This window comes from Tauraco erythrolophus, chromosome 11 (assembly GCF_009769465.1).
Source record: "Tauraco erythrolophus isolate bTauEry1 chromosome 11, bTauEry1.pri, whole genome shotgun sequence".
Taxonomy (NCBI): domain Eukaryota; kingdom Metazoa; phylum Chordata; class Aves; order Musophagiformes; family Musophagidae; genus Tauraco; species Tauraco erythrolophus.
Window position 1 is genome coordinate 20,409,939 of NC_141475.1, and position 22,481 is coordinate 20,432,419.

Sequence of the window (22,481 nt, forward strand, 5' to 3'; positions counted from 1 at the left end):
TACTGAACAAGGATAGCACAGAACTTTTGGGGGTGACAGGAGAGTTTTTCACGGCACACATCATATTTCAGTTTTAAATCCTAAACTCGCTATGTTTTTGAGTGTAGTTAACAGAAACTCCATTACATACTTGTCTTCTACTCCTGTAGCCCCAAGTAATTCCAGATCCCTTTCTATGAAGTTGAATACATCTGCTAATCTTTCTTCCCGTTGCTGTAAGGCAGTCCTGGCCTCATGAAGGCGTTTGCCAATTTCTTGATACTCCTCAGCTGTGAATCTTCTGTAGGCTACGCACAAAGTTCTCAGTCCTTTCTGTAAGAAAATAAAAGACTACATTCAGAGTAGACAAGATTCTCATCTAACAAGAAGGTGTCACCTGCAATTTGTTCATTTCAAGTCACAGAATTTGTACGAGAAGAATTTTCTTCTCATCAGCTGGGCAAACATATACACTTACCAAAGCAAATTCATCCACATGTATCCTTGTTTTGTCTATTTCTCCACTCTTACTACGAGGAAGAATGGAAGATTCTGCTCCCTTTGTGAATAAAAGCTTTTCCCCTAAAAAGTAAAATAGAACAGAAATTAAAAATATATACTATTTATGAAGTTCTCAACTGGAGCTTGTGCAACTTCTGATCGCTTACCTGAGGGACTCTCAACAATGACACTCATTCGTCTGCGATTTGGATCAAACTCCAAAACATGAAGCAATTTATACCTGTATTTTATGTTTTAAGAGAAGGAGGAAGGAGAAGAAAACATTTTTAGAAATAGATTTCCAAAGACAATTACTTATAAATATACACTTACCCCACAGAGCTTTCCCCAAAGTGTCATTTTTATACAGGAACTCTGAAAGTAATGCTACCATTGTTGAGCAACAATCACTGTTATCAGGGTTTGTACAATTGATTACTTTTCATCACTTTATATACATTTAATTCCATTCTGTAGCAATAAAAGATTCTTCTACCAATAGGAATAGCTTCCTGAACACTAGCTTTATATCTGGAGATTACAGTCATCTATTACAATCATCATCTATCCCATCTATTCCTTCATCCTTCTATCATCACTTCAAGTGTAACTTTGAAAACTGCATTTTATTTCTAACACTTGTAAACAATCTACACATTCAAAAAAGAGTGTATGTTCCCTGATAAATGGATTATCCTTTGTTATGTTACCATTAGTTTAGAAAATTAATTTTAGACATTTAAGTTTAAAGTACTGCCAACTAACTGACACAGATCAAATGGATAAAAGGTGTTATGAGATATCACAGATACATAATTATCAATATTTCTATTCATTTAGGGAAAGTTTAAAACATGTAATTAGATTAAGCATACATGAGACAGATTCTGGACTTCTAGAGCTGAAAGCAGAAATTTTAAGACTTGAATAAACAATACAGTTTTCCGACTCTACTACAGTCTCAAACTTTGAGGAATGGTCAAAGACACAAAGTGTTATAATACACACCTACACAGAGTAACTCACACGAAACTCTTGCACCTCGGTTTCAATTTGTAAGGACTAAGATGCAAACTGTCTTGAAGACATCAAGGGAAAAGCATTAAAAAGTGCATGTTGTGAAAAGGCGAGGTTTTCTTAAGAACAGAGAGGATTAAGAGGAGAATGTTATATTAATCTTCACTACCGTTCTGTCATTCAAAAAAACAAAGAATATAAATGAATACCTCTCTGGTATTCCAAGACTTTTTACTTCCATAATGTCCCCACTAGTTCCAGTAAATACTACTCCAACTCTAAAATGAAAAGAAAATATACATTTAATCATCACTTGAGACATAATGCCTACTGATTACTGGGGTCGGGAGAAATAAAAGAAAAGAAAAGAGAGATTCTTACACGCCATTACTGTTCTCTATTTCTAGAGAAAACGAAGAATACTTGCTTTCTACAATATTTTAATAGCAATATATTCTATCCATTATAATTTGTCAAGGATTTCCATATATATTTTTAAATATTTAAATATCACTTCATAATATCCCTAGGTTTTTGTGTATTTTTGCATGTTTTCACAGTAAACTGACAGTGCCAGGCCCTGGGCTTTACAATGCCTTGAGTAATTTTTAATGTTGCTTTTACCACGAACTACCTGCCCTAGTAGGCAATTTCTACGTTAGATAGTTTTGGCAGCACAACTCACCGGCTTGCTGCTTCAACTAAAGCTTTCTCATCTGGTGAGGAAGCGTAATATTCCAATGGGGATGCTATTCCATTGGCTTGCCAGGGACCATCAGCACCATCTGTTTGGTCTGCATTGATCTGCACTGTATGACAAAGACAAACTGCTTTCAAGAAGAGTTCTTCCTCTTTCATCTGTAAGAAAGAAAAAACTTTATTTGTAACATTCAGATATCAATGCAGTATTGAACATACTTAACATGTTTTTAACTAAAAATCTGCCAAGTATTCCATTGTTAAATAACTATATCTCACCATGTTTAATAAATATTATGTGTTCAGTAACACTTAACAGCTTCAAACTACTCAGAAATTCTGATTTTTTTTTAAAAAATGCTAATCCTAGAATAATATTTCTGTGGAATAAACCACTTTCTATCTAGGATGCTTAATGAGGGTAGAAGTCTTACCAAACTATGCCTGTTCCCATCTGGAGAATCTTCAGAAAATCCCTCTGGAGTTAGTTTACCATTGACCTCTTGGTACTTTATGCCATTAATGGAGCACTCCCGAAATTGCATCTCATTTTCAGTTAATGTACCAGTTTTGTCTGTAAACACATACTCTACCTTTTGCAAAATAAAACAAAAAACAGACTTGGAGTTTCATGTATTTGTTAGAAGAAAAAAAAAAAAAGAAAAATCTCAACTCACACTCTCCACTATACACCTTTTTTTCATCATGTAAAATTTTTAATTTCCATCACCAGATAGAAATATCTTATTTTCAAATTAATCAGAAATCAAAGCACAATGAATAAAAAGTCTGCAGTAATGAATTTTAATATTCAAAAAGAAGTACAAAGTAGAAGATAAAAATATAATAAAAAGAAGAGACAATGTATTTTTTACCTGTCCCAATTCCTCATTGAGGTCTGAAGTATTTACTTGTGCTCTCTGGTTTGTTTCTTCATGATAGAGGTCAAGATCCCAGCCAATAAAAAAAGATCCAAGAAATTTCTGCATCTCAACAGTCACATAAAGTGAAATAGGTATGATAAAATTGTAAAGTACAAGAAAAGCTAGAAAATCTGAAATAAATCTCAGAATCTACAAGAGAAAAAAGGAAAACGTAAAGATTACTGCAGTGATCAGGTCAAACATCGTCAATTTATGTTTCAGTATGTATGAAAAATGACAAATTGACAGAGACAGAGGAGACCAAGTTCCACGTACATATGAGAGAGACAACACACACAGTGACAGTGCAGATGTTTCCAGGTTGCCCCAGTGATGCATTTTCAGACTGATGCAAAAAGACTGCCTTAAGCTATGACTGGATGTTTCAATTCTCGAGTTATTAATTTTTGTTCTTTCTACTGAATCTGTCAGGAGGGCTGCCAATTAATATTAAGTCTTGTGGTGTTTCTGTTATCAAACAGGTCTCTTGAAAGACCTAGGTCTGAAAAGACTAATGCATTCCCCGTTCCATCAAACGGCACCGCTCACAGGCTTTTCTAAGGAAGTATAAATGGTGAAGGCAAACAACTGATCTGTCATTCTGTGTTGTCAGAGGAATCTGCAAATATTCTGTATTGGTTTAAGACAGCAGAGTGACAAGAGGGTCCCTGTCTATTGGCATTCCCCAGTGACATGAGTGCTCCAGACTACATGACAAGAAGGAAATCGAGTCTATTTCAACACCACAGACTTCTTCCATGCCTCTTCAAACACTTGTGTTTGACACATACATTTCAGGTAAACAGCTATGTAATAGGATAGAAATTTCTCTTTGTTAGGTATGACAATTTTAACACACTCTGAAATGCAACATTACAGACTCTTTGGGGTCTTTTTCATTTGCACAACAAACTCAGTGTCTAAATTGCACTTTGGGAAGGCTCTTACCAACACATGAATATTGAGCAAGGGAGATTAGAGATAAGAAACACTGGGACATCACTTTCAGCTCTACCAGATATCGGTGTAGGAGAATATTTTGAAGAACGGGAATGTAAAAGTAGTGAACAGTTTTTGCAAAGCTAAATAATGTCTGTTCTTCCTAATTAGGGAGTGTTGCTATAATTACTTAGTAAATCAGTACCACCGATTAAGGTGTCTTACAAACTCTGGAAGTTCTGTGCCTTAAGATATCTTCCAAATTAAATCGAAAAAGATAGATAAAGACTGAGAGCAGTAATTCATGTAAGAGAGCACATACTGAGAAGAAGTGACAATTACTGAGGTTAGCAAGTTTCCTCAAGCACTGTCTATTAAAAAACAACCTGCACAACACAGGACAGATGAACAGAAAAAGCACTCAAAGTGAGTGAGTCAGCATATTGAGAAATGCAAAGCAGAATGTGGAAATAAACAAGGGAGACAGAAAAACAAAGACATGACAGAAGGAGAGTGACACTGCAGAAACACAGATGGCTCTGTATGCTCCTGAAGGCAAAGGTAAAGGAATGGAAAGATTGAGTAAACACTTCTCCCAATTCTATTCCGAACTGAAAAGGCTCCACAGGTTAGTCTAACTTACACAGCAACTACTTCAAATCAAGAGAAGCCAAGAATTTACTTGACTGACCACTTCAAACAGCAGAAAGTGTGTTAAGTTGGTGCAGGTACCAAAAATAAAAAGTCATTAACAATTTGAAAACTTCTAATTTTGGAAACTTTTAAATTCATTTAGTAGTTTTCAAAGTGATACTTTTAGATTGCTTTAGAATACACTGAAAAGCTTTTGTTAACTGTAGTGATAACTTGAATTAACAGTTTTAAATAAAACACAGCACTGAGATAAAGATATTTTTCCAGTTAAAGCACAAAAACACTTTGGACAACAAGCTTCTGACAAAGCTGCATGTTCTACTGGAATCACAGTAAACTCTGAACTCTCATTGAATCAAAGACATTCTCAAACTACTTCTTTTTCCTTCCTGAACCACTATGTACTAACCATGAATTTCGCTCTATTTGTGAAGCAGAACAGAACTCCCCTGACTTGGGATTTAGGCCTTTTTGCACACATGGCACCTAGCGAGCACATCCAATTCTCAAGCATCTGGGAGATGGGGAGGGTAGGGGTGAGTGTGTGGGTGTTAAACATCTGACAAGATATCACACATGAAAACTATATTTCCAATTTTTCTATGCTTTGAAAATCCCATCTACTTCTTATAATCAGGTCCAGCCAGCTCCTGAACTGCTTTGGAAGATGGCAGACTCATACAGAAATCAAAAATTAAACAGAACACAGAAAAACGTAGAATGATTAAAAAAAGATGCTTCTCAGAACTGTAGACCTAAGGCACACTTCAAAGTATCCCTCCAATCTCTACAGAAAAGTGAAAAGGCAAGCAGGAGCTTGAGGAAAATTACAGCCTTATAAAATTGTTTGAACAATCTCAGTATCACAGAATGTCCAAAATGCCTGAGCTGTGAAATCACTGCAATGGAAGGTACACAAAACCAGCTATCTTCCTCCTCTTTTCACTTAAGGAATGACAAGAGACACCCAAAAGAACAGTAACTACAGAAAGAACACAGAACATCATAAATATGTCCTAACAAACCCCAAAACTTTCAGAAACTTCAGTCTTTTCATAAAAGAAGAAAAAGTCCAACCAATAACAGAGGTAAGATATTTCCATACAAGGAATATGAGGCTACACAGGATTAACTCTCTCAAAAATACTGAGACAACAGCACAGACTTGCAAGCAGATCATGTGGTAGTTACACTTACATCCAAGAACAGAGAGAAAATAAGTATCACATTCAGTATCTAGTGCTTGAGGGCTCCTCAGATATGCTACTCAGTAGAACTACATTACCTTACTGCTGTTTCTTTCATGCTCTGTTTTTCCATTATACCAAGGCTCATCCCATTTTTCTTCAGCCTGCCATGCATACTTTAAAATAGTACTCAGAATGGCTTCGAAGAGAAGGATTATTAGATAAATAATCAGAAAGGAATTCATGGACCTACAAAGAGGCAAAAAAAAAAAGGCAACTTCAGCTTATTTTCCTTATCTGTTGACACAGTGTGGTTACATGACTTGATCAAAAACTTGTTGGACAATTTTTTTTTTAAACGTATCCTGTGTTTGATATAGATAAAAAGTTCTTATGTGACAAGCAAGGAACAAAAGTGAAAAGAAACACTACATCTAAGATATCAATACGAAAACTAGATTAAGGTGTAAAAATACTCCAACAGCTGATACGTGTCACACCTGTTGTCCAAGATTTTGGGGGCTGACTTATCCTTCCCTTCTTCCTTGAGTATCTAGCAAGGCTGTGAAGGCAGTACAAACCACCACGGTGGAAATCCAAGGCTGTACCTTTTTCTGAAGAGCACTACCGTGTGCATCTGATTATTTAACTCAGGCCATGATATACCAAACTTGCCTCTATATTCTGTAACGCTAGCCAGATCATCTTTCCACTCTTTGTTTTGAGGACTGAAGTTTTCTTGTGCACTCCACACTTTTGTTTGTACCTGGCTACAGCAGAATAATCAACCCCAAGTTTGCAAAAGAATGCCAGGAGGCTCTCTCAGATTTTTAGTAACTGGAAAAAGGCAACTCATCAGAATTCCTTTCCTTTCTAAAATAATTCACAAAGTTCAACACATAAATCTCTATTACAGTAACACCTATCCTGCAGCTATGAGCTAAATTTTTAAAACTGAGCCTGTGGCTTGTGCTAGAAGCAAGATTCATTGCAAAACGTATCTGGATAGGCTATATTCTTCAGACTACGTGAAACAAAGCTATTTTCCATTATATGAAATACTGTGACCCACGACAAAGATTTGTAAGCAATTAAGACTTCATTTCAACCCATCCTCTTTAAAGACATGATGCAGTTTTACAGTAAAGGATGCACAGAACAGCAGAGGCTGGGTCTGGTGTGAAAACTATCCCCGAGCATCTGGTTCAAGCAGCATTTCACCTATCATTATGTGATCTCCACACCTCAGAAAAACAAACCTGCCAAACAAATTTTTTCTGCTTTAGTCCTTTTTAACCTTGGGTATTTCAGCTTTGTACACTACCAAAAGAACCAGTAAAGGACAAAATATCAAGAAATTGATTTTATCTCTATAGTTTCCTACTGAAGGCACAGCAATTACACTCTCTTCCATTGCCTAAAACTCAATGACGAAATCATCGGGGTTTTAAAGTTACTAAGCAAAAACTACGATAAAACTCTACAAATAAGAAAGATATTAGAAAATAAACATACTTTTCTACTGCTGACCGTTTCTGAGATTTACTCTTGTAATTTAATGCCATCTTTGTCTCCATACCTGTATACACTGCAACACCTGGGAAGGAAGCGGGGAGGAAAGTTATATTTTATTTTCTGCATATATACAATTTGCAGAATTTTTCATTTTAAGAGACACAGGATAAAATCAACAGGTGACATTACTGTTGTGCTTACTTCAGTACAATGTTGAGACAGTATTTTGTAAGTATTTGCAATATTCTGCTATAATAAAACAGTACTTCTGAAGTAATTTAACACCTACCAAAACTCTGTTTGTTATTATGACTGTACTGCTCTTCAATATGTATTTTATGGAAATCAGAACAGTAAATCTCAGGAGAAAGACCTGAACAACGGGTAACAGTAACAATAGTCATTTATCTATTGAAGTTGTTATTCCTTTATCAAACCACTTCAAATATTTTCATGAAGTGGAGTTGGCACTTTATATCCTTAGAGATTCTTCAGCGTAATATCATTACCTTCATCTATAATCACATCCCCCCAGTTAACAGTCAGCAAGATTATTACAATTTCTTCAGTGCAAGTAGAATTAAATCACAGTTCATCAACATGTTTTAAAAAGAGAATACTATTTAAATATTTAGAAGTCTACAAACCAAATATTTCTTTAGTGTTTTTTAATCTTGCCCCACGAAGTAAGAGACTTTCAGGCCCAAGAGGTCTAAAAAGAAACAGACATACAGCATTTAAAAATCAGTTGCTCTGTATTCTGTAGGACTCGCAAAATCCAGTTTCCTACGCAAATTTGTTCTACATCCCCTATGAACTCCCAGCACGACTACTACAACCCCACCATCATTTAGGTCCATCATCAATTCTCTTATCCCTTCTACCACGCTTCACTCACAAGTCTCCACAGAGCTCTCAGTCTCCTTTGGTCACTGCCATACTCTCCCATCACTTTTCAATATCCCATAATTAGTGATTGAGCTAAATATACCAAATGGCTCGTTCAAAGAGACTTGCAAGTTACTTGAGAAGCCAGCAAGCAAAAAACCTGTCGAGCTCACAGGGCAACAGGAGCACTATTTTAGGTTTGGCTATTTAACCTGTCTTACTTCTACCCTCTGTCAAACTGAAATGACCTAGCAAGTTCAAAATCTCTTCATACCAGAGAAACAAAGACAAACAACTAAACAGACACACCACCACCACCACAACAGTGCAAGTTCTGCTTCCTAACACAAGACTAAAGTTTCATAAATGTTTCTTCCTCATATCTATCACACAATAATACATTCATTTCATTGGCTAAGTTAACTGCAAACAGTGCTGTGAAAATAAAGGTCCAGTTAGAATCAAGGTTCATTTAAGGTTAGAGCCGTATGTTCTACTCCAACAGCTGTATCATCTTTAGAAATCACCAGCACAGTTGGTTTGAATTTTTTTTTTTTTAAAAAAGACATATTCACTATTTTTGCCACTGTTTCAAATGAAAGCAGAAATTGAGCAACTGCAGTGGCCAGGCTGACATACAGGGCATAAGTAAAAGAATTAAAGATCATATACTAAGTGCTATGGCATACAAGCCCTTGGGTTTGTCTTTCTTTTCCATTAGCTGTACCACTAGCAGTCCATGATCACTATTCTATAAACAAAGCTCTTGTACTTGAAGTTCCTTTGAAAGCATAACCCGGCGTTACTAAAAAAACCCCTCCAAACCCACACAACCCCACCTCCCACAGCTGAACATTTAATTTAAATGTTACTGCAAATGTGACTGTTAGCATCACAAATACCGTGTGCACCAATTACAGATGCGGATTATGACAGGTTATTTAAATTACACATACATAAATTAGTATTTTAGGCTAGACTCAAACTTTAACTGAAAAATTGAACAAAAAAGGGACTAAATGCTCACACATTTAACCTTTTCTTTAACCTGAACCAGTGCCATACAGACTAGACAAATTTATCTCTAACAGTCAGAACATACAGCTCCACCAGTAGTCAGAACTTGCAATTACTTTTCACACTCCCTTTAAAATGGCTGTTATATGTTGTCAACTAAATTATTTTGATAGATTATCTCAAAGGTGAGCCTGTCAAGCTTGGCAGTAATGAGTTCTGAAAAGCTCTAAGTGAAGTAGCACACAAAGCGACCTTAGAAAACAGCTGAGTGGAGTTGGAGGGGGTGGGAGGTGGCCAAGTCATTGGACTTGGGGCCAAGTGATCTGCCTTCTACATTCCCATATATCTTGCAAAACCACTGACAAATCACTGATTCACTCTGAACTCCGTGTTACTCTCATCTAAAATAGATGTTTGTGAGCCTCATAGGAGGCTCTCAGATTGACAGACTTTCAGTTCTTCAGACCAAAGGCACATATTACACGGAAAATAATACTGCTTTAATATTTGATTCAGGTAGAAATTTCACTAAAAAAAAAATGTGTAAAGGATAACATTTTGGACATTAGAAGAGTGAAAGAACCATAACAGATTTTTACCTGTTTGTGATACATTTATACATCATAACACAGCACTTCATGATTTGAGAAAAGGTGATCAAGTTTTTTGAAAGCTTTATTACCAACAACTCACAAGAGAAAATATTTAAATAACTTGCAAGCTAAATATTCCTGAAAATCTGGCCATTTCTTGCAAGTGGATTCCCTGTCTTTATCTCAAACCATGATCTTTCTCACTCTTGTTCTTCCTATTTCTCTCCTGTCCTGTTGTAGTGGGGAGGAGTGAATGTGTAGCTGTGTGGATGCCTGGCTGCCAGCTAGGGCCAACCCATGGAAATCAGCAATCTTCTGAGGAAGTCCACATGTAGGTCTGTAAGTGACTTCACATCTTTATTTTTATACTTTCACATGTGTCTAGGTGTATGTTACCTGCTATGAGTGCACAGGAAAAGGCTGTGAGCACATGATTATGTGCACGTAGCTTCATATGCACACAATTACGTGTTGACTGTTCCAGATGTAAGCACTTATCTTTACAGTCCAGGTAGTACAGCAGTTTGAAATATATACTAAAAGCTACAAATATGTAGCAGAGGCTTTGTTAAAAAAGAGAAATAATTTCTAGGAATTTCAACTGCAAAAACACCTGCTCAGTGTCTCTGATGACGGGGATCTGTTGTAGTGTACATAATATATCCTGGAAAAAGTTTAAGATCAATAAATGTTTTAAATAACAAAGAGCAATAAAATTACCAGCTGACTACTAGTGCCTAAAAATTATCCCTTCAGAACAGCCAAGCTCTCCAGAACTGTCGTATTAAATCTGAAAAATTGGGTAGTAACGCACTTACTTTCACTAATTTTTTCTCATCTCCATCTGAAGTATGCAGCTACAATTGATACTTTCAGTAAAAGTATCATTCCCTTTCATATATTCAACAGTAATTCTTTTTTGTGATGGTCATGATTTTAACCACCCCATTCCGTCAGCTCTAAATATGAATCTTATAAAACTTTACTTACCGTACGATTTCTTCAGTTTGTTGACTTACAGTTATTCGTCCAACAAATCTATGAAAGATGACCATGTGTTAGAAATATCTACATAAAATCTCAAATACGTAAAAAATTCCTCTGAATTTACAAAAAAGTCATTAATGGTTCACAAGTACAAAATAATCAGCTTTTATTAACAATCAGACTAAACCAATATGGCAACACTGGCAATAATTTTACAAGAGATATTTAACAACAGAAACATTTATCCTTCAAAAGAATAGTCATTTGAGAAAGCCTATTAGGTTTTATTAACAAAAATGACAAAGATTGTATTTCTTACTCAGTTAAAACAGATCGTGACTTCTTGATATTTCAGTGAGAAATAATTCCTCAACAAATACAGGTTAGCACATTATCCATCAGAAATAGTAATTTTTCATTTAATAAAGCCAATCTACTCTGCTTTTAAAATCTGACATCTGCATATTTAGCATGACTCCAGCTACAAATAGGGATATAAACTTCTATAGTAATTGTATCTTAATTTGATGTTCTCTACAAACTGAACTAAAGAGCAAATATTTGAACAGCAGTTGAAACTAAGTATCTTTGTTTTTAAGACTGTAATACTTCTCAAAGATCCCAAAGCTTACTTACAAATAGCTGCTGTGATATACTTGCATTTTGAAAACTACTACTTGATAGTTACCATTTTCCATTACACGATTCAGAGGAAACTTGGATGGGAACATAACTTCTGTTACCTATGATACTGTTTTACATAAGAGTCTAGGGCACTGCTCGCTGATGTTAAAAGCTGAAGTGTAGCACACTCAGATGCAACTGTTTTTAATACAAACTTTTGCTGCTGAAGAATGGAGTTCAAATCTTCCCTTGAGCTTAAGCAAAATAAATGTGACCAATTAGAATAAACATAAGCTTACAATAATTTGCTATGGTTTGAGTTAATCCAATTAAAAAAAAATGCTATGCAGTACTGAAATCTACCAGCAGAATCTTACACAGCTCTTTCTTCAACCTGCCCAGACTTATAGATCATCTAATTTTTTTTTAAATCTGGAAAAAATATTACTGGTTAGAAGAGAAATGTGCGTGTCATGATTAAAATACAAAAACTAAATATTATCCTATAATTTCTGATTTACTACTGAAATACTCAAATTTAACTTGTCACTTGCAACTTTCAGTAAGTACGTATGTATAAATACTTATGCTAAACCTACAAATACTTATTAAAAACCTAAAATTTAAGCAGGTGTCTGAGCTATTTTAATCCCAGCAAGACCCATAACATTCCTAATATTAAACACTTCATGCCTATTTAATTTCAAAACATTTACTAATAAAGTGATACCTGTATAGATCTGCTTCTGGCTGCTGACATTCTATCACAGCTACAAGTTTGTCCAGGTTCGCAACGGACTGTAACACTGCTGTTTCTGGGACTGCAACATGCGTCTGTAAAACAGCGTCCATGAGGTTAATGACACAGGACTACCAGGCAGCGAGGGGATTCCAACAGGCTGAAATAACAATGGCACCGTAAATTAACTACATTCTATTGCACAGCAGTGACACAGACCTTAAGATTTGTCTCTCCGTCCAAACTTGCGGTAGTAACATGGCATGAACCGTCGACTCGATCAGATGACAGAAGCACCAGATCAACAGGAAAAGTCTCATCTTTGGCTACTCTGACAATGTCCCCCACCTAACGAAGTGATAACAAACGAGAAGTATACAAGTAGAGTTTTAAAATAAAAGAATTTGTTTCAGTATTGTTACAAATTCATGATGAAATAGGCCACAATGATTAGTAATCAAACGAGAGCTTTAGTTATGCAACAGAAACACAACTTTCAATTTGTCCTTAGGCACATACTCGAATGTTTTTAGATCTGGTTTTTACAAGGCCACCGCTTCGAACAACATAAACAGGAGCACCGTTTACTTCATTGTCTGCTTTATGTCGTAGCCAGTCTTCATAACCCTGTGGAAAACACACACAAATTTACTTTTTAAGCAAGAAACCTATAAAGTGTAACAAATTTCTTAGCAAATGTGCTTCAAATTACTTGCTGCATAGCCTGAATACAGTTTCAAACTTCCCTTGAGTTTCTACTGCAGCTATTACTCAAGATCATGGGACATCTCTTCAGTTTCTTCACCACTTTTGCCACTTTATTTGCCTTTACTTATTTGTGTAAAGTGAGTAAAAATTAACAGTCCCATGCTCTGTTAAAACAAACAGGCAGTGACATTTTCTACAGACAAGAAGAATAAGCACTCATTCAATCTTTTATCTATATGGATTAATATACCACAAAACTGGGCACAGTCACTCCCAGCCTCCCTTATAGATTTTTTTTTTTTTTTAATTTTAAGAGAAGTAATAAACTGAAATTACTTCCTTATGTCATACCATATAGCACTGCTTATAGTTCCTGCCATAGCCTATGCATGAAATCTTAACATTTCTTGATTTTGTATGACATGCTTGAGTAGCAAGAAAAGATGACTGAGAAAGTTTTAGTGCTTTGTGAGTTCTAATGCAACAGTTCACAGCAACTGAGAATTAAGCAGTTTTCCTTTACCCGATACTCAGCATCCTTTTAAGCTCCCTGTATCCCATGCACACACATGAGCAAATATTAATGAGAGTGAATTCAAGTATATTAGTCCCCTCCTATCTTCCTAAGCTATTAATCTATTGCTTATTTAATCTAACAGCACGATCCTTGATCTCCAAGTCTAGGTACTGTTTGGAAAGCCCCATAAGCAAGCACAAGAAAAGGATCAGTCTATGCAGGAATTTCAACTGCCTCTTACACCCTGGCAAGACTTCTACAACTGATTTGCAAAAATAGAGACATTTCCTAAAATGCTTTTCTGTAAGTAGAAAAGAATGTGAAAGAGTTAAAACCACTTCCTCACAAGTTTGCAGACAGTAGAAGGGGGCCCTCTGAAACAGCAGGCATAATCCCAACTCATCCTAGATGCTGCAAACATTATATACGAATGTCATAATACAAAGAGCACTAATGCAGATGCAGTATGGAGAATTCTGCGGTTGACTGGAGTTTGGAGAAAAGTTATATGATGAATTTAGCATGTCAGAAGTATAGTTTTGCAGTTCTACCTTCATGCACCTCCACTGTTACTGGCACAAATTAGTAAGGACAGCACAACTGCACTACTTAGGTTTAGAAAAAAAAAAAAAAAGGACAGAAAAGAAGGAAGCTTTATATGCCAACTGCTTAAAAATAAGTAATTAAGAAGCATGTAGATATAGCAGCCATACAGAAATTCTGGGAAATCAGAATCCTAGAACTCCCAAGTAGGACTCTTAAAGAGTTCTTCCTAATTTGAAAAAGTGACAGTCAGTCCCTACAAGCTCCTTGTTAAAGGTGACTGACAGAAGAAAACAAGGATTTAACTAACATCCAGTAACCTTGGGGCGCTTGTCTCATAAACCTGCACAGCTGAGCAATATGGGCATTTGGCAAAGAACTGAAATTTACCTTCTTTAGAAAGTACAGATTTCAGCGCTTTCTCCATCTGACACCTATTGCCTACAACACAAGGGTGACACCTCACATCAGGGAATTCTTCAGAGACAACTTATTGTGGTCAGTTTAAATTCCCCCCAAATTTACCTATTGCGGCATTATTTAGAGAGTTCCTTATCCTCACTTGCAAATATTGCAAAAATACTGTTAAAAAGAAAGATGCAACAGCTATACAGAGAATGTTGCTTAACTGCATGAACAGAAAGTAAAGATTAAAATCCCGTAATTAAATTACATTCTAACATCCTGCTTAAATAACTGCATCAATGTACTTGAGAAAAGGAACAAAATTAAAACAGGCCTCCATATTACGTTACCGGGCTTTTCATTCTCAGTTTAGGTCTACATTTAATCAAAATCTGCAAAGTACTTGTTTCTAATTTACCTGACAGTCGTGTAAACATCTGTGTCCAATCAGCTAAATACCTATGAACTTATTGAAATGGACTAAGTGCCCTAAAATTCCTTAGGAAATACCTTTATTTGGTTGCATTTTGGTTTGGTTTTTTTTAGCTTTAATTTATGTTTTATTTTTGTTTATTTTATTTTCTAATTTTGGACTCCTCTGAGGACTGCAAATTTATCTTCGCAGGCCTAAGGAGAAAAGAGCTCTGGCTAACAAGACAGACAAAATGACACAGCATGAGTTGCATCACTTTGCAGTCTTGTATGTCCTTCTTCTGACCTAGGTGCAATTACACTTCTAAGAAGAAAAAGTTCTATCTTCTTGGCTGAGATTAAAATAAGTTTGAGTTTTGAGGTTTGCTAGAGGTGGCACCTTAACTGGCCTTCTGGAAGCAGGGCAGAGTATTTCCACTGCTAAGCTTCTCAAACCCACACACGGTTATTTCTTTTATTTTTCCCCTTCATCTTTTGAGAGGCTACTAAGTCACAGTTTAACATTTATCTTGATGTAACTTTGTACAGAACCAGTGCCTCCCAGCTTTCAGAAGTGGTTTCTTCCCCTAAAATCTGCTTCGTGTTCCACTTCTACTTTGAGAGAAAACGGGAGCTGGTTTCAAGACCATACTGGGTATTCTCTCCTCTGCATTCCAACAGAAGATTTATCTTTGCTCCTTGTCCAAGGGCAGCCTGTTGGAAATAGCACACTGAGTTGTCCTTCCAAGATAACAGCTTGTGAATGCTGTTCATCTACTTTGCGGCAAGTAGGATAAACATGAGAGTCCATTAGATCAGTTTTGGTGGTTCCAATAGTCCTTGCAGAGATACTGAGACAGTCAGAAAAACTCTTGATGCTTGGCAAGTCATGAATGATTTGAAACTTCTGGAAGGAATGTCAGAATTTCTATTCTTTGCAATTGATGGTAAGATACTTAAATTTCCCAATATAAGACTGGGCATCTGGAAACAAGGCAGTAATGGATTATTTGTGACTATTTTAGACTTATGCAAGTCCAACTTCTTTCTGGAAAAAAAAGTATCTAATATTTATAACTGAGTTGCACAATTTCTTTTGGTTCACACAGCTTTAAGGGATATTTTCCACTGCCTACTTATGACTACAGCTCTTAAACATGAGATTTTTTTGGGGTAATGATAACAACCGCAATTGAACAGGATTAGGGCACTCTACACATACAAACTGCACAGCAGCAAGATGAAATGCTAGTTCAAATATTACGCCAGCATTAAGATGCCCTCTGTCCCAAACACCACTCTATCTGCTTGAAAGCTAGAGCTATTTTTACTTTTGCCCTATTTCAGGGTGGCTTTGGGTCTTACTGGCACAGAAGGCAAATTGAAATTCCAGTTGTAGCTCCCTAACAGTCTCCTGCTTACTTTTCGGTTGCTATGACTGCATCTCTTCCCCAGACAGCACTGTCAAACCCTTTGAAGGGGATAGCTCCTGAAAATTACCTCCCTGCAGAACAGACAGCAGTTTCTATCCACATCACCTCTTATTTGTATGCTTGCTTCTTTCTCCTCGCACTTTGAGGATTGAAAGAGAACAGAACATTTTTGGTTTCTTCCTTTTTTTTTTTTTTTAAACATTCTCCTTCCAGGGGCTCTAGGTCTTATTAGGATGTAGTATGGTGCTTCAACAAGTTTTTTGTTAAATTCAGAAGATTTTTCTTATTTCAAGTGCTATAAAGCACTCCATAATGTTTCATGCAACTAAAGAGAAAGAGAACAAAACCAGAAGCGTTCTAAACCAGACCTTTTACCTGGTACAAGATTACAGTTAATATATATTTTACGCCATTAAACATACTCCTTGGGGCAATATTTGCTTTTTAACTACATGGATTGCACCATTGCTTCATCTAACCAAACACCTTTCTCAGTGTGTCATATGGGAAGACTGGTTTTAATATGCAGCGAGGTGTGCCAAAGGAATAGATGAGGAGCTTTCAGAAAAGGCCTTATAAGAAGTGACATGTAATGTTCAGACAAAAATGCTGTCTGACAGTCATTCACTGTCCATTTAAGGGCACCCCAGTGAGTCACTGAGCACTTGATAACTAAACAAAACGCTCAAGTATCTAACAAGGAGCATTAAATACAAAATCCTTTCTAAAAAAGACACCTTTGTAATTTATTCTTAGTATCTAAACATTATCTTGGTCAGACTTTGTTAAATTACCTTAGAAAGACTTCATGCTACAAGATTTTTTTCCCCTTTACCTGTTTTATGGCTGTCACAGTTATGACAAAGAATAATGGCAATCCACTGGTAATAGGACTGGTAGGGGTATCTATCATGAGCTAAAAAGAGAACAAAATAGAAAAATTAGCCCAAATTTTACTTTTACAATTGTACTTTCAAAAAAAAAAAAAAAAAAAGCAGGATGACAACTATTTTCCAAACTCCTCATTATAATTTGTGAGTACTTTTACTGTCCTTTCTACAGTATCTCTGGAGCAAAACTCAGCTCCTGACACTTAAATAACACATGTCAGTAATGATGCAAACAAAGGTTCCAGGGCACAGGACAGACTTAATCACATTTGTAATGCATGTGCCAATTTGAAGAGTCCTTAGTAAAAGCAAGATATGTTTTCATCCTACAAAGATGAATTCAAAGTATACTACAAAGAAAGGAGATCAACATTTTGTGAAGTTGTTTCAATACTCTATACAATCTACTGCTTAACAGCAATGTATAGTATAACATCATCCACTTCAGAAGTAAAAATAAAGTTAAAAATAGTAATTTCCAACAGTTCATATACTAGAGAACACCTTTTTAGATGGTTCCTTTCTGGTTCCCCCAAGTTAACATGCAGTTTTTACAATTTGTGCTATCATTGCTGGCATGCCAAAAGTGCAGTGTATACATTAAAATTCTGTATGTGGGGGGAGATGTTAGTGGTTCTCCTCTGCTGCAGTAAAAAAAAAACAACATAGTCAAGTGCTATAAAGAAAATATACACAAGAACTATTCAAAACCACAGACATTGATTTGATCCACTTTACCTGAGACTTATGGCATTGCTTTGGGACCATTAAAGAAGAAGGGGAAAAAAAAAAATCATACATGAAGTTTACTCTGTTAAGAGCCAAGAATCTCAGAGAGAAAACAGATTATGCCACCTTACAACACAGGCATCACTTTTTTTTTTTCCCACTGAAACACAGATAATTGATAGAACATGACAAAAAACAGATATAGCCTACAATATTGTTTGTTCTTCAACGGTAGCATTGCAATTTCAGCTTGGCAGCATGTTGTCCAAGAAAACCCATGCCAAAAGCACCTGATTTTTGGCTGGATGGGGTTAACCATGACATTCCTGTCATCTACACTTTCTCCTTCTTTCTGGCTCACATGTGAAAACGAAGCAAGTTTTCTGCTGGTGGAATTGTCATGGCAGCTTGCTCCTTTTGCCTCTTTCACCAGAACACCACGTCCCTTTGCCTAGTACATAGCTTGACACGCACCCGTCACACAACTAGTATGGAGCCTCATGCGACCAAAATGCAGTCAGTCACCATGTTTCTGGCATGCACATGTGAGGGGAACAACGTGGACCGGATTGTGCCGCATGTTCAAATCACACAATAAGAACTTGCCCCAGCTCTGTCAACCCCAGGGGTATAAGGTGGTAATGACAGACACTGCATCTTGGTCACATGAGATTCTTTACAACAGAGAAGATACCATAGCGATCAACTTTTAAAGGCATCTTTGCCTTACAAAAAAATATTGGATATCAATGAACTTCCAAATGGAATTTGAATAAAAACAGAATTCCATTCTAACAAATGAACAAAAACGACTGCAGGTTTTCTCCTGTTCACTTTCCAAGAATACAGATGTATAGACATTTCTCATACTAATCAGGGCATTCATTTGAGTCATGAAGTGAGAGAAGAACAGGATTGCACCCTGAATAGAAGTTCTGCCTTTAGATTTGTGTTTGTTCATGGACATCACATTTAGATATTACGGAAACCTAACAGTTTGAAAAGGAACGTGACTCAAAATTGAACTAAAGAGGTACATCTGCACTAAAAGGAAACAAAAGCTTTAAAAATGCAACACTGTCTGTGGTTCCTGTAAGTAAAAATTTATGTTCCATCTCCAGCATGCCCCTGTCTTCCTCATGCTACAATATGTTAAAAAGCAAGAAGTATCATAACAGGAATGACAAAGTCAATATTCCTAACTAGGAAGATTAGATGGTCAATGCATTCTGTTAGGCCAAGTTAGAACTACATGACTTAACTCCCAAGACAGGAATTTTCAGCCTATTAGAAAGCTGATTCTTTTTAAGTGTGAAAGAACAAGAACAAGGGACACAGGAGGCAATGGATTAAAAATTGCAGAACTGGCCTGCTACTGACATCTTGTACAATCACAGACAAACCTTATGAGCTCTTTATTATTCCTATTTTTGTCACGAAGTACCATCTTTTTCAGAAGCATATCGTAAATGTTGGTTAATCACTGTGGAGGGCTGTACATGTTCAAAGCATTCTATTTTATAATAAAAGAAAAGTTTGTGTACCCCAAAATCTTGCCTCTGTCTCAGATATCAATTAGTCTTTCAAAAGTTATTCTCTCTCTTTAGAACTTTTCACTCACTTATCCTTCATCTACTAAGTCTGCAATAGCTCAACAGAATTTGAGCATAATTACAGAGCTGGAGATGCAAAGATCACAGAAAATTTACAGACTTTCATGCTTTCAATATACTTGTGGATGTTCTTAATTAGAAGAAATACACTCTGCTACAAAAGCCACAGTAATATTTCTGACTTGCACTGTACCAACTGTGATGTGTTCAAAACTGACAAACTGCCAATCCTAGCTGTAAATTGTTGTGTGTCCATTTTATCTGAACAAATTGAATACGAGGATCTCAGAACTGTGCAACAATAGCATGCTGCTTTACAAAACCAAGATTTCACCTACAATGAGAACACACAATAATCTATGCTTGGTTCAAGAGCAAGCATACTGTCCAACTTGACACAAGTCAACTTGAATGTCTGCATTCTGCACGCTAATGTCCAAGAAGGACTTGAAAACACACAGCGTAAACTCCTGGTTTATTCGAACACCACCAATGACCACAAAAATCAAAAAGCGTATTTGGAATTTTATTACTAACTTCACAGATTTGAAATTGTCATTTTAGGCAGACAATTGTGTCCCCATACTGGCAGTACAATGGGACTCTGAAGCTGCGCACTTAAATACACTAGCATTCATGAAGATGAAACCTAAGGACAGTACTTAAATTTGGATATAATTCTTTTTAAAGTTATGTTATTTTCCCAGAGAAGTTGGAAATGTGTTGTTTTCGTAGACAGAATATGTAAGTAGAGAAGATAAATTCATAGAACAGGAAATCAGTGGCAGAATTTACAGCATAAATCGCAATTTCCTGAGTATTATTCAACTTACCTGAACCAAAAATATAATCAGAAAATAAAAGTTGGCTACTCTTCTGAACTGCTCAAATAAGTTTTTTGGAACAAAATTCCACACTGTATACTGAAGGGAAAAAAGGGAGAGAAAGAAGAACAGTTACAACATACTGAACAATTTTTCAGTGAAATTCAGTTCCACTCCCATTAACCTAAATCTTTTAATTTTCCATCCACCCTTCTCCAAACCTTATTCTAGTCTTGCCTTACTCCCACACAGAAAGCTGTATCCAATTTTTTTTTTTTTTTTTTTTTTTAAGTACAGCTAGCAGGGAAGCACAGGTAGCAACCGCATTGCCTTTACAGTCAAGGTTTTAAATGTCCTCCTACCAACTGGGATAGGAGCAGCTGGAGACATTTGGCTGCTTGCATCCTATGTAGCAGAGAAGAAATTAATTCTTGCAGCTGTAACTTTCTCTCCTGTACTACACCGACAAGACACATCCTCACCATCAGTTCTATTGATTCCAATCCAAGGTCACACTAGGAGGGATTCTGCAATTGCAGTCCACTGCTGATTTATTTTATGCAGAGTACTAGCTTATAATTTGGCTATTTTATAAATCCTCACAATCAGCTTCATTGTTCATTTTAAGTGGTTCTCTGCATTGCATCTAGATATAGGCAATACCAGTTTAAAACCTACTTTTGTTCAGAAATTCTGACCAACATGCTTAATTGTTCTGTACTCAGTCAGGTTCTAAGGAAAGAGGGATAAGTACAGAAGAAAACTACATAGGAAGTAATGTAGCTTTTTCCTCAAAAAAGTTCAGAGCTTATCTCTTTTTGAATGTTGTATACGCACCATCAGACATAATACACACATGCATATTTGGTACTCGACTTTGTAAGTAACATATCACATGGTTTTAAATTGATTCCTTACCTTGGATGATATGATTCTGTTGTCTGCAAACTTCTGAGGAATATAATGGCCATGCTGGGGAAAACGATTTGCTATATAAATAGTTCTTGTATCGCTTTGATGCGGCGGGTCAAAACCCTAAAACACAAAATAAAAAAGATGATCACGAAAGACTATTTTATTAACTGTAGTTTTGTAAAATTGTCATTTCTGTGCTGAAAAATGATATCTAGATATCAAACGGAAGTTTTAGAATCATGGGTTTTGAATGGGAAACAAAATTAACCTGTAAATAAAAGTTTGCAGTGTCCAGAGAATTTTCAAAAACTGAGGAGAAAAAAAAAATCCAGCTCAATTTTGAGGCTGTGTACTCCTTCTGAAAAATTAAATTAAAAAAATCCTTAAAAAGGACAGAGAATACTTGCTACCATGCAAACCTGAAGCCCTGTTAAACTTTAAAAAAGAATAGAATGGAGATGAACACATATATAAACTACAAAACCAGCCACGTTCGTGATAACCCTAATAAAACAGATTATGAGAAAAGTAGAAGTTCAATTATCACTGCATAGTAGTATGGTTTGTTTGTTTTGATTTTGAAAAGATTCTCACCAGCTTAAAAACAAAACCATACACATCTGACTAGACAACAGTATTTTTCCAAACATGTTCTAATTCCAAGAATAAACGTTTTGTCAAATTCAACTCTAAATTCCTGCCATTACCACCAATTCATACATGACTGGTAGCAACACTGAAAGAAAACTCATCACAAAAAAAAAAAAAAAAAAACAATCTAAAAAAGCAAAGAGCAAACAAATTAGGGTCATTTAGCCTAGAGGAGAGGAAACCTGGGATATACTAGCACATCTTCCGATACATAAGACTGTTCCACCGAGAAAAAGGGTAATCTGAAGGACAAAGAACAAAAAAAAGTAGACTTAAGTTGCAGCCAGGAAAACTTAGTGTGGATATCGGAAAACAAACAAAAATTCTTTTCTTATGGAAAGGAACAATTAAAAACCAAAATAAGTCATGTGGGAAAGTTGCAATGTCTCTGTAACACAAGGGCTTATATGTAGGTCATTCAAGTCTATCTTTAATTAAGCCTTTCCTGGGGCTACGTGACTCACCAGAACCCTTCCTAGGTCCAACATTCTGACCTGAAGAAGCAGGTGACGGCAAAAGACAAGCAAGAAAGACAGTAAAACAGTAATAATTCCAGTAACAGGCCAAGAAAATTACTAAA

General features: G+C 36.1%; 1 protein-coding gene across 1 annotated transcript in view; it reads right to left on the minus strand.

Moving 5' to 3' along the window:
- Positions 1–22,481, minus strand: part of ATP11B (ATPase phospholipid transporting 11B (putative)) — a 70,604-nt gene that overhangs the window by 33,459 nt on the left and 14,664 nt on the right. The window contains exons 2-18 of the mRNA XM_086618634.1: positions 21,254–21,370; positions 20,345–20,434; positions 17,115–17,195; positions 12,782–12,889; positions 12,482–12,610; positions 12,254–12,357; positions 10,903–10,950; positions 8,062–8,126; positions 7,415–7,496; positions 5,998–6,148; positions 3,072–3,269; positions 2,631–2,789; positions 2,183–2,355; positions 1,707–1,775; positions 648–721; positions 458–561; positions 131–312 (exon numbers count right to left, since the gene is read on the minus strand). Coding sequence (XP_086474760.1) covers positions 131–312; positions 458–561; positions 648–721; positions 1,707–1,775; positions 2,183–2,355; positions 2,631–2,789; positions 3,072–3,269; positions 5,998–6,148; positions 7,415–7,496; positions 8,062–8,126; positions 10,903–10,950; positions 12,254–12,357; positions 12,482–12,610; positions 12,782–12,889; positions 17,115–17,195; positions 20,345–20,434; positions 21,254–21,370 — 1,934 coding nt within the window. The remainder of the gene's footprint in view (positions 1–130; positions 313–457; positions 562–647; positions 722–1,706; positions 1,776–2,182; positions 2,356–2,630; positions 2,790–3,071; positions 3,270–5,997; positions 6,149–7,414; positions 7,497–8,061; positions 8,127–10,902; positions 10,951–12,253; positions 12,358–12,481; positions 12,611–12,781; positions 12,890–17,114; positions 17,196–20,344; positions 20,435–21,253; positions 21,371–22,481) is intronic.